This window comes from Neoarius graeffei, chromosome 2, assembly GCF_027579695.1.
Source record: "Neoarius graeffei isolate fNeoGra1 chromosome 2, fNeoGra1.pri, whole genome shotgun sequence".
NCBI classification, from domain to species: Eukaryota; Metazoa; Chordata; class Actinopteri; order Siluriformes; family Ariidae; genus Neoarius; species Neoarius graeffei.
The window spans coordinates 71,889,021-71,901,379 of record NC_083570.1 but is presented as its reverse complement, the minus strand read 5'-3'; the positions used below and the strand labels follow the sequence as shown (position 1 = coordinate 71,901,379).

The 12,359-nt window shown below is 38.1% G+C and overlaps 1 protein-coding gene across 1 annotated transcript; it reads left to right on the top strand.

The window, feature by feature from the left end:
• Positions 1-568: 568 nt before the first annotated feature.
• rab8b (RAB8B, member RAS oncogene family) lies at positions 569-12,143 on the top strand. The gene is made up of 7 exons (XM_060914882.1): positions 569-778; positions 3,386-3,446; positions 7,683-7,743; positions 7,841-7,918; positions 8,196-8,285; positions 9,898-10,014; positions 10,147-12,143. The coding sequence occupies exons 1-7, from the start codon at positions 655-657 to the stop codon at positions 10,237-10,239; spliced, it is 624 nt and encodes a 207-aa protein (XP_060770865.1). The 5' UTR covers positions 569-654; the 3' UTR covers positions 10,240-12,143.
• Positions 12,144-12,359: the final 216 nt, after the last annotated feature.

The window sequence follows — 12,359 nt, the reverse complement described above, 5'->3', positions numbered from 1 at the left end:
CAAGTCGCCAGGTCATCACAGGGCTGACACATAGACAACCATTCACACCTACGGTCAATTTAGAGTCACCAGTTAACCTAACCTGCATGTCTTTGGACTGTGGGGAAAACCGGAGCACCCGGAGGAAACCCACGCGGACATGGGGAGAACATGCAAACTCCACACAGAAAGGCCCTCGCCGGCCCCGGGGCTTGAACCCAGGACCTTCTTGCTGTGAGGCGACAGCGCTAACCACTACGCCACCCATGACAGATTGTTGTTATTATTAGAATTATTATCAGATCGTTCTGTTTATTAATTGCTGAGAATTTCAAGAAAATATCACAAAAATCCTTCTAAAAAATGACCTACTCTAAATGACTTTAAATAGCACGTTCTTGAAACCTAATGAAACAGTTCCCAAGAGCAATGCTAAGGGCAAAGTTCTGTTTGTTTGGTCCATTTATTAATAAAGGTTATTGTTTGGATTTGACTCCCAACACAGAACCAGAATCAGAGCCGGACTATCGGACTACAGCGACTATCCGCGCGCCATAGAAGGCCATTGACGTCAGGTGGCCAAGCCCCGCCCCCTCATCCTGCCCTGGATGAGTAGTGGTATGGCCAAGACGCACACTGCGATCGCGTATTCACAATAGAGCTCCGGCGTGGCAAATGGCTAAAACCTACGATTACCTCTTCAAGCTCTTGCTCATAGGAGACAGCGGGGTTGGAAAGACGTGTCTTCTGTTCCGCTTCAGCGAGGACGCGTTCAACACCACCTTCATCTCTACGATCGGTCAGTTCCCCGGCTCGGCTCGGATGGGGCTCGGTTCGCTTCTCGCTCAGGGCGTTTCTCTAATAAATCCAACATAACGGTTTGGTCTGTTATAATGTTTATTCTTATCTGCGGATCTTTTGAGCTGATGAGGAAACCGTTATAGTTAATAAGAGGAAACAGGAAGCTGGCTTATTGTCTGTTCAAGGCCTCTAGTTTCAGCTCATTTTTGGAAATCCAGGCATGTTGGCATCTTCTGAAACATCTTGAGCAAGGAATGTAAACTATAGAAATTCGTCGTAAGAATCCAAATGATGTGCATGTGCAAACGATGAAACCTTAAAAGGAGATCTATCCATTTGTTCTTTTGGCAGCAGTTATGTGGCATGTTTTCATAAAATAGAGGCAAGATGCTGCTACATGTTTATATACCTGTGTGTGTGTATATATATCTCAAATTATTGTAATTCAGTTTGAGATCAAAAGACAGTTGAAACGATTACTGGATATCAAGTAGCAGCATTTCAGAATGATACCAACATCTACAGCCCTGATCAGCATCTACACACAGCAACAACAGAGCATTCAGACCTTAAATATGCTTGTCTTTCTTTGCAGTCAATCTAGCCAGGTTTTATACCTGCTACTGCATGATGTACACTTTTGGTCTTTGAGTTGTGTTCGGTTTACTTCGTTTGCATTGAGCTGCTGGTAGGTTTTCCGTCCGATTAAAAAAGTCATACCAAAATGATCTGGCTTTGCCTGATCCAAGATAAACTGTTTACCCAGGATTTTCCTGAATTGAGCTTTATTATTATTGTTATTGTGCAAGAAACTGATTATATTGCTGCTGAGAACAATGCAAAAACAAAAATAGGCACTTTTTAAATTTTGCTTGTTTCGTGCCCTTGGTTCAACTAAGATTGTTGACATGTATATGAATGTTGGCTGTTTCTCTGTACGTCCCAGATTTGTATTGTAAATCTATTCTATTTTTAAAAGCTTATATTATTGATTAAATGTGTTTTTTGTTTTGTTTTAAGAATGTAAGCACAATACCATATATTATGCTCATAGGTCAGAGTTAACAACAATAGACTGCACATTTCTTGGTAATGTATTGGTCATTCCAGGGCCTGTTGTGCTGGGAAAGGCCTTCTGTCCCACAGAATCAGGCCTGTCCTTGAACACAGACCACACTGTTTAAAGCCACCTCTGGGCCTTGTGACATTTCAGCTCGTTCACGCCTTCATTGTACAGACAATGCAGTAGGCAGAGGCGTGATGGGCAGCTACTTCCATGTGCCAGGAGGTGGTTGACCCCAGTTATGGCCACACTGCAGGCTTCCCTGTTAACTCCCCCCAGAGCACAGGAGATATCCACTAGTGCTTCCGCTGACTCAGTCTGTTTATACTTTGCTTATCTTGCTCAGGTTATTCAAACCTGACTGTAGCATATTTATGTTCATATGTCTGAAAGTATTATCTTAATGCAGTAAGATTTTCCAGCAGGCAGATGCATAAATTTAACCAGCAAATGTAGACTTCTGAATGTTTAGCCAGTTAGTCGCTTCAGAACTTTCATAGTAATAAACAAACAGCACTAGTCATCTGCAGGCCCACTGTTTTCCGGTAAAAGGAAATTCAGATCGAGTATTACCTAGCAAGCTACTTCCTCTGGGTATCTCTTTTGTCAGAGTTTTGTTCTCAATCAACTTCTCATTTTTTAACAGACTGTTTCTTCATGCTATCAGCTAAAACAGTCTTTGGCTGTTGTAGTGTTAACTGTCTTATTACAATTTTTGCTCTTTAATAGAAATAGATATACAAATTACCCTTCTTATATTGAAATTTTCTGGCCATTATATGAGTGCTTTTATTCAGTGCTTTATGTCAAGTCTGTCACTTGTGATGAAGCTCAATTTAGCACAGCGTTCTAAGGGACTAAGACAGGGTCGTTGTTTCATGTCTGATGTTTTTTTGGAAACTGTGGTTCAAAACAGTGCCTTTTAACTGCCTTCTCTTCTCCTACAACAGAAAGTTTGTACGAGGTGTTTGTTCAGAAAATCGTCGTAGTTGGAGGTTCTGATTTGATCGTAGACTTGTATCTGAATCGTCTGGACTTTCCCACTCCTCTAATGAGTCATTAAAAAGTGTGGTATATTACATGTTTGCCCCTCAGGAAATGGCGCTGCCTCTTGACTAAACTGTTTATGGAAAGCAGCTTTATCACACTTAAAATGTGAGCCGTTTCATATACGGAAAGTACCTGCATTTATAGGTTTGTATATTTGTATGGTTTTATGTTTGCCTGTTAAATTAGGTGGGGGGGGGGGGGGGGGGGGGGACTGTAAAACATAGTTTCTGTTCAGTTGCTCTGAACCAGCATTGTGTTGGTACTGATTCATCCTGCAGATAAGACTTCCTTGCATGAAGCTTCCTTACAAATCCATCAGTCAGTTTCAGTTTGGCTTATCTTCAAAGAGCTTTACATTTACCTCTGTTAAGGACACTTTTTTTCCCCAGTATGACTATAAAAGCAACCATAGTTGGACACGGAGACTGTATTGTATGTCAATAATGAAGTGTTTACCGTGCAGTGTAATTGTTTCTTTTGTTCTCATTTTAGGAATTGACTTCAAAATCAGGACTATTGAGTTAAATGGAAAGAAAATCAAACTCCAGATATGGTAAGCACTGAGGCTTTCACAAGTGCACTTTTATTAGCTTTTTTTTTTTGGTATATTTTACTTTCAACTGGCTCTAGAAGAAATTTTGCTACACTGCAGTCTGCAGATCAGTCCAACACACAATCCAAGTGTATGTCCATATGAGCTAACTGTAGATGAGACTGTCTTCATCTACAGTATAGTAGACTTCATGTACAATAAGCTCCGCCCACACCTCTTCGGATTGCACTGTGCATTTGTATACTGAGCTGACCACAAGCTTCAGAATGGTGAAAGTTGATGCATACAGTGGTTTTTGACAGAAAAACTTTTGAACGCAGTGAACTTTTTGGAGCAAAGCAAGGTCACTAGATTAAAAATCTCTACAGCATCATGTCAGTAAATGTTCGTAAAGAATGTTTTAAACACTTTTGAGTAAAAGTTGGCCATGCGCAATGTCAGTCAAATAGCATGTTTAACTGAAATTAAGCAGTTGTTGACCACAGTTAGTGATGAAAATTGCCAGATTATTTAGTGACTGCACTGTTAGAAATAAGGGTACGGTAGGAGTCCATTTCTGTACCCCAAGGTACAGAAGGTACAGTCTACACTAGTGCACCCCTTAGGGCTCATTATTGGACCTCAAGGTAACTATGTGTACCTTTTTAGGGCCAAAAAGGTACATACATGTTCCCAAGTGGTATATAAAGCGTACAAATAAGTACCTTAGACAGTACTGCCCCAGTGACAAGACATTGTAACCCTAAAGGTACAATAATGTACTTTATTTTCTGAGAGTGTAGTAGTGGCTTTGAAGACTATTTCCAAGTAGCTCTTGGGAATCATATGTCTATTTCTACCACAGCGCTGAATTCCATATTCTGATTGGTCATAAGGTTTTAAATAATTTTCTTCATTACACAGCTCATTTGAATAATCGATTCTTGGCTGGTCAATTATGGCATTCAGCAATCAGTTATTTATTTATTTTTTTAACAGACCATTGTTAAGTAAAACAGGCTATTGCTACGGACCACATTATTAGCAGAAGCAATAAAATAATTTTTAAATCAATATTTTATGTAAAATTATTGATTTAGTTAGTAAGTAGCCATGTAATAAGAAGATAATGTACAGTAAGCTGGTCATTATTGCAAAATAAACCTCTTAAGGGTGATTCACAACCCCTCTGCTTTGAGGTTCTGCATCACCTGGTTGGAGTTTATTTTGCAATAATAACTTGCTTGCTGTACATTATCCCTTACAGAATGTAACAGCAGCTTTGACAGTAGTTCCAGCTGCAAGGCTTATTAGCTCATCCAGCTGACAGGCGATGAGTTTATGCCATCATGTGTCATCTGGCGTTGTCCACGATTCATGAAAATTGCTTCTTCTCTCTCAATTCTTCACCGATTTTTGTTCTTTTTGGCAGGAAGGTAGCTCTGCCTGGGATGCACATGGTTTCTACCTAAATTTGCATAATTGCAATTAATAATGAAGATATGCAGTAATTAAGCCCTAACGAGCAGTTTCCACACAAATCGCTTCTTCTCTCTCAATTCTTCACCGATTTTGATTCTTTCTGGCATGAAAGTAGGGGTACCTAGGAGGCATATACACTACCGTTCAAAAGTTTGGGGTCACCCAGACAATTTTGTGTTTTCCATGAAAAGTCACACTTTTATTTACCACCATAAGTTGTAAAATGAATAGAAAATATAGTCAAGACATTTTTCTGGCCATTTTGAGCATTTAATCGACCCCACAAATGTGATGCTCCAGAAACTCAATCTGCTCAAAGGAAGGTCAGTTTTATAGCTTCTCTAAAGAGCTCAACTGTTTTCAGCTGTGCTAACATGATTGTACAAGGGTTTTCTAATCATCCATTAGCCTTCTGAGGCAATGAGCAAACACATTGTACCATTAGAACACTGGAGTGAGAGTTGCTGGAAATGGGCCTCTATACACCTATGGAGATATTGCACCAAAAAACAGACATTTGCAGCTAGAATAGTCATTTACCACATTAGCAATGTATAGAGTGTATTTCTGATTAGTTTAAAGTGATCTTCGTTGAAAAGAACAGTGCTTTTCTTTCAAAAATAGGGACATTTCAAAGTGACCCCAAACTTTTGAACGGTAGTGTAACTTCTACCCAGATTTGATTTCTCACAGGGCCAGAGTGAGTTACGCCATCATTGATGGGCTCGTTCTACTACGTGCTCATTTCTGTAGTATTGACTTGCACAGGAAAGTTATGACAGACGTTCCACGTAACCAGATTAAAAAAAAAAATGTGTGTAATTGTTGATATGGTGAAGTTTTTTATAAGAGCAATTCCAGCGTTATGGATGTGACATTTGGACTCAAAATGGCCACAACTGACCTAGTTAATTTTTATTCCTTTCCAGTATTTTAAAATTTGTTGTATATTTTTAAGACCTCTCATATTGGAGAAGTCATGGGAAAAAAAGAATTCCCATAGTACATTTAGAACTCTAGAAAATGCCAAAAAAGACATGCGTTATGGATGTGACGGAAAAAATACCCCATTTCCAGGGTGACTACACATATTCATCAAACTCTGTGAAATTGCAAACATAATATCCAAATGCAGGCATGCATTTAATAAAGGAGTCTTAGCTGAAAATAAAAAAAGCCTTTGTTTAAAATATTTTCTATTTCAAGCAGAATCTAGGAAGAAAAAATCAGCGTTATGGATGTGACATAATTCCGTTATGGATGTGACGCATCTGAAATAGACATGGCATATGTTTAGAAAATCAGCAATTTAGCCACCATAACCCTTTGAAAAACTCTCTAAATATCAGCTAAAACTATCAAAGTTCTTAAATAATATTTAGGATGGCTATTGTTTTGCTGTTTTTTGGATTTTAGCATACATTTCTGTGGCTTGTGGCAATAATATAGAATTGTACATGATCAAAGTTGATTTTAGCTTGGGTTTTACATTATAAGAAAGAAAGACTGACAGTGACATATTAGGTTGGTTACAAATTGGTTCAACTTATTCACATCTGTAAAATACAGGCCTAGGTGATATCTCTGGGAGTGGTTTTGATGTATTACATGTTGCTTTATTTTTGCATGGTGAGGTTGACATTTACATGGAATTGCCCATAAGGAGAAGTTTAGTTAGTATTTTTAGGAAGAGTATTCATTGTCAGTGCTTTGTAACAGTCCAAGGTACAACTAACACAGGAGCATCATCACCACAGAGGACTTTGTTGTCAAATGTGGCTTTTTTTGTCAAGCTGCATTTTTTTTTGTCTTATTGACCTCAAGAGGAAAAAAAGAGAGATAGATAAGGGAATGACTGTTTATAGTTTCTCTAAAGTAGATGGTAAGAGGAACTAACTTGTCTCACAAATGTTTCACAACATTAAACATCGCTATAATTGAATAAAAAGTGTGATGTGTGAATGTTCATCCTTTACTTAATAAAAAAATGATATAAGAGGGATAAACACTTAAGGACATGCAGTTATGTAAGGAATAAAGATATGACGGGCCATGCTGTAACAGAAAAATCTACCTATAACAACACAGCCTGAAATGTTATTCCTCTTATACCACAATGATTTTCCAACCTTTTTTCATTTATTAATAAATGGCAATGGCATATAGTTCATATAATATTTATGCTTACATTTGCATAGTTACAAAACAAGTTAGTACCTTTTTATCACTTACATTAGAATAGCTAAAGACAATCTTTCCCATATCAGTCTCTGCTTTTTTTTCTCTCTCTCTTGAAGTTAATAAGACAAAAATGCAGCTTGTCATGTTACACTACAGGTAGTTTACATCCTAAAACTACCATAATGATGGAATTGTTTAGTTTTGTTGACTTTAATCAGAATTACTTTGTGTGTATGACAACTAATCATCAGCCAAAAATTTCATAATGGTGTCAGCACCATCCAGTAGATTTCTAAATGCACGAGAAATGATGTCAGGAAACAGGTTGGTCTTCCTGTTGGGGGTCAAAGTGCTTGTAGCCCCAGACATTCAGTGACTAATGTGAAGGATGTGCACACAATAGTGCAGTGAAATGTGTGTCTGCTCTGTTTACAGGATGTGTAGGTTGGAAACGGTGGGGTTGGAAAGGGTGGGTCTTCTCTCAAAACCAACTGAGACAATGCAGGACGTATAAGAAAAGGAGTTAATGATGACTTCTATGTCTGGTCCATGGTGAGCTTAACTGAAATGTATGCACTATGTTCTGGTTTACAGGGACACGGCGGGACAGGAGAGATTTAGGACCATCACTACAGCATACTATAGAGGAGCAATGGTGAGCCATCATCTTCATTCCCAGCACACTGTTAAAATACCCATATGAAAATACAAGATTTAAATCTGTCCTAATTTTGTCTCTGTCTCTCTGCCAGGGCATTATGTTGGTCTATGATATCACTAGTGAAAAGTCCTTTGAAAACATCAAGAACTGGATTCGTAACATTGAAGAGGTGAGTTTTGGGAGCCACCATGACACAAAGCAACGTACAACAAGACGTGTACTCAAGATGAAACTCTGCACATTTCCAGATATATTTTTAATCTGATATTCATTTAATTAATGATGCAATTCTTAATTAATGTTGAAACACTGTCACTAAATCTTCTCATGGTATGTTTTATATTTATATTGTACAATCAAATTATGAACAGGACGCACTATTGTCACATAATATTTTCACAATAAATGAGTTGAATGAGCTGTGCTGCATGTTTATTGCTGTCTAGCATGCATCATCAGACGTAGAGCGGATGATCCTCGGAAACAAATGTGACATGAACGACAAGAGACAGGTGTCTAAGGAGAGAGGAGAGAAGGTACAGCTTAATCATGCTGTTATTACTTTCTGTTCTTGTTCACTGAAAAAAGCATAATGAATAGATAACACGTAGGTATAGTGTCTTTTGTAACTGCACTATACTGATTAGGAATTATGCATTGATCCCATTTTTGATATGTTACCAATATCAGAGCTCTGATTACTGGCTGATGCATGATCCTGATCTGATACCGACATCCTAATAATAGCCAAGTCAACTCTCTGGAAATTTATATCAAGTCTCTGTACATTTTTAAGTTATGCAAAATATCATAATGGTTGTGTTCTTTAAACGGCTTATGTTGCGAAAATTGGCTTTTGTCAAATTGTATCTGGGGTTTTTGTTTTTGTTTGTTTGTGGATTATTTCGACATAAAATTTGAGAAAATATGAATGCTGTACCTTGTGCAAGTTCTTCAGTTCCCCTCAAGAATTTCCCTATTTTATATGCCATTTAAAATTAGACTATTTACATTACCCAAGTAATTCATCTGACTACGTCACTGTTACCCCTTTTCCACCAAATCAGTTCCAGGGCTGGTTCGGGGCCAGTGCTGGTTCACAACTCGTTCTACTCGCTTTCCAGCTGAGAACCAGTTTGCTTTTCCATAGCTCGCGGTGCTAAGGGAAGCTACGTCATTACGTCGTTGTATACGTCAGTTACGTCGCTGTATACGTCAGTTACGTCGCTACGTTTGCATAAACCTTGGCGCGAATATCGAAGCAAAAACAACACGGAAGAAGCAGCAGCAGCAACAACAACAATAATAATAATGGATGACTTCACATTTGTACAGCTGCTGCTTCTCGTCGCTTAAAAATGGCGATCTTTCGCGGTCTTGTTATTGTTGTTGGTCTTAACAACTCCGTCCCCCCGCTGATGTAAGTGGTTCTTTCCTCTGGCCCAGCAGAGAGTTGGTGCTAGCCTGGAACCGTTTTTTCTGGCCCCAGAGCCAGTTCTTTGTCAGTGGAAACAGAAAACCCGGTTCCAAACTAAGCACTGGCCCCGAACCAGCCCTGGAACTGCTTTGGTGGAAAAGGGGCATGTGATTGGAACAATCAGCATAGAGCACAACCAACACAAGCTATGTCTTAAACCACATGCTATCATTTTGAGGAAAAGGCTACTTTGCTACTTGAGGCTATTAGCAAACTTGACACTAATTAAATATTGGCAATAAGCCATCATAACTGCAATGTGGCAATAAAACTCACTTCATTTGTTTCCCAAAGACAAAACCTTTCATAATGGAGTTTAAAGTTCATTTTCTGCAGTCCTTCAGCTGATTTCATTTAAAAAGTGTAAAATAACCCTCTTATAGGCACATAATATTACATGTATTCACATGATAAATTGTCGATGATGGATTGACATTTTGCCAAATCTAATCTGATAGTGATCCAGTGTTTCAGGCAGAACTCTGACTCTGATAATGATGACAGTACATATTGGATCAGTTCTTTTCTTAATATTAATATTGCAAGATTATAATCTGATCTTTTCTTGTGTGCTTAAATCTTTATTTTTTCCACAAAATCTTTGTACAAGCTCTTATGTGCTGTGCTTTCCACGTTTAAAACATTGTATTGTTCCTTATGTTGTCTTCTAGTTGGCAATAGATTACGGAATCAAGTTTTTAGAAACCAGTGCAAAAACTAGTGTAAATGTGGAAGAGGCCTTTTTCACCCTAGCGAGAGACATTATGGCCAGACTCAACAGAAAAATGGTGAGCCATGCCATGAACTACTAGCTGTAACTTTGAGCATCACATGAATAAAATAAAACTACAGTACATTATTGACTTATTAGCTTTGCCATTTTTGTTGAGTGATCCCTTCTCTTCATGCCTTTTTGCTAGAATGATAGCAGCAATGCAGAAGGTGGGGCACCAATCAAGATCACAGAGAAGCGTTCCAAGAAGCACAGCATATTCAGGTGCACACTCGTATAACGGACTCCAGCGAGTGGAATGCATCTATGGACTTGATCTCTCTAGCTGCAAAATCAGCTGGTGTGGAAGGTCGTATGAGCCTCTACTGAGAGGTGCGCACTCACGTTCTTAATGAACAGAAAGAGACTCCTGTTCATACAGACCAACCAGCGAGTTGGCAAGAAAGATACTGGAGGGGTTCGAAGTACCTAGTTTATGAAATGTCTTATTGTTTCTTTTGGCCTTTTTGTGATAATCATGGCACATGTTTGGGTTTGACTTTTTTTTTTTTTATAATATCAAAGCTTGAATTATTCCTTTTTATAGAGCCTTTATTCATATTTTATAAAGCTTTTATAAGCATAACAAGTGTTATACTGTCATTACACATTATTTATGGGCAGATGATTCAAAAAAATCTATAGTATGACTAGCAAGTTGTGTATAATTAAAGCGCACCTTTAAAGATTTTAATGGAGGTGGAATTAGAACGGATCGTGTATATTGGAAAATATCTCTGGCTTTGTCTCACAGGCACATAACCATGTATAGCACTGACAGAGATCCTGCACTCCCTGCAGTGTGGAGACTCAAATATAGAACATGACAGCTGAAGAGCATGATGGGTAAAAGTATGCGTGTATAGTCTGTCTGTGTGTCTGTAAAGCAGCAGCCAATCAAAACGGAGACATGATGTGTGTGTGTGTATATAGCACAAGTTAGGACAGGGGTCCCAGCTGTGGTCTTGTCTAAGAGTCCAACACAGCTTGCTGAGATTCCTGTTGAAAGACACCTAATTGAACTTATCAGTGAGTAAACCGGTTTAGTCAGTGTGTCAGTGAAAACTGGGAAATCACTGAACTGTGCTGGACTTTGGTTCCGCATGGTAGGAAGGGTAGCATTATTTACACGTATCTCTGGTTAATTTACCTTTAAAAAGAAAAAAAAACACCTTGTGTGATTGGCAAAGGTTTGCATGTTTGATATTAACTTCTGAGGAATGATTTAAAATATCTGTATATGAATGTATAGGAAAGCCACTAATGCATGCTTTTACTGTTGTGTGTATAATGTGCTATTAATTTTAAACATTAGCATTCTTGCTGCTATGTATATTAACAAAATACCACCTATACTTATTGCTGTTTGTTAAAAGCCCAAAGTACTTTTGCTTTATACCCATCATAACCTGTGATATCTATTACTAGTAGGTCTTTGAAGGAAAATACAATTATCAAATGGACAGTTATGTGTTGCTCTGTGTGTCTGTGTTTTGAGTGAATTCATGTCAGTATTTAATGTATTCTGTACCTAGTAGCATTTATTTCACTGGTGCCAACGCTCTTAATATAGTTGAAATGAGGATGAGTGTCTGCAAATAGACAATATCAAAGTGTTTCAGTTGCACTAATGTTTCAGAAGAAGGAACATTTCAAAATAGTCTGACGGATTGAGTCAGCAATAAAAAGTTCTTGCTAAGATTATTGTTTCCTCTTTCCAGCCCAAGAACTGAGGACTTGGAAATGTCTGTCCACGAGTCAGTGTTTTATTTTCTCAAAAACTGCAGTAGCAGCCCTGCTTCAGCGCTCACCATAAAATACAAGCAAATGTAGCATAATTATTGTAGCCTTGGTGTTCAGATGGGACCATTGTGATCAGTGGCATCATAGGCCATATATATCTACAGTTTGTCTCCTGAGGCTATTGATTTGAATTATTTTTGTGATTGTGAACAATGTACTGCCATCTATAAATTTAGTAAGGAAATGTTTCTTAAACAGCCTACTCATCTGCCAAGCAAAAGATTTGTTTATATATTAAAAAAAAGGAGTGTAACCTCCAATTTCCAGTGTGATTTTTTTTTCTAAAATGAATTGTGAAACTTTTTGTACCACATATAACCAAAGTAAAATTGCATAGCATTATGGTTCATGTGTGCTTTTTGTTGCCGGATATAACATGCAACCAGAACCATTTTTCCTGTAAATACACTTACTAGACACTAGAGAGGGCTGTCATGCTTTTTAAGATCAGCTGTACAAAAGCTCTTGTTAATCACACCATGGTCAGGAAAGTCAGTATTAAAATATTGAATTTTATGAACATTTGCACAAATATACATGAATCATGTAGTTCCATAA

Coding starts and splice junctions, on each gene's coding strand:
- rab8b (XM_060914882.1), top strand. CDS start 655: ATGGCTAAAACCTACGATTACCTCTTCAAGCTCTTGCTCATAGGAGAC. Junction 3,447..7,682: donor AAAATCAAACTCCAGATATG/GTAAGCACTGAG, acceptor TCTGGTTTACAG/GGACACGGCGGGACAGGAGA. Junction 10,015..10,146: donor CCAGACTCAACAGAAAAATG/GTGAGCCATGCC, acceptor CCTTTTTGCTAG/AATGATAGCAGCAATGCAGA.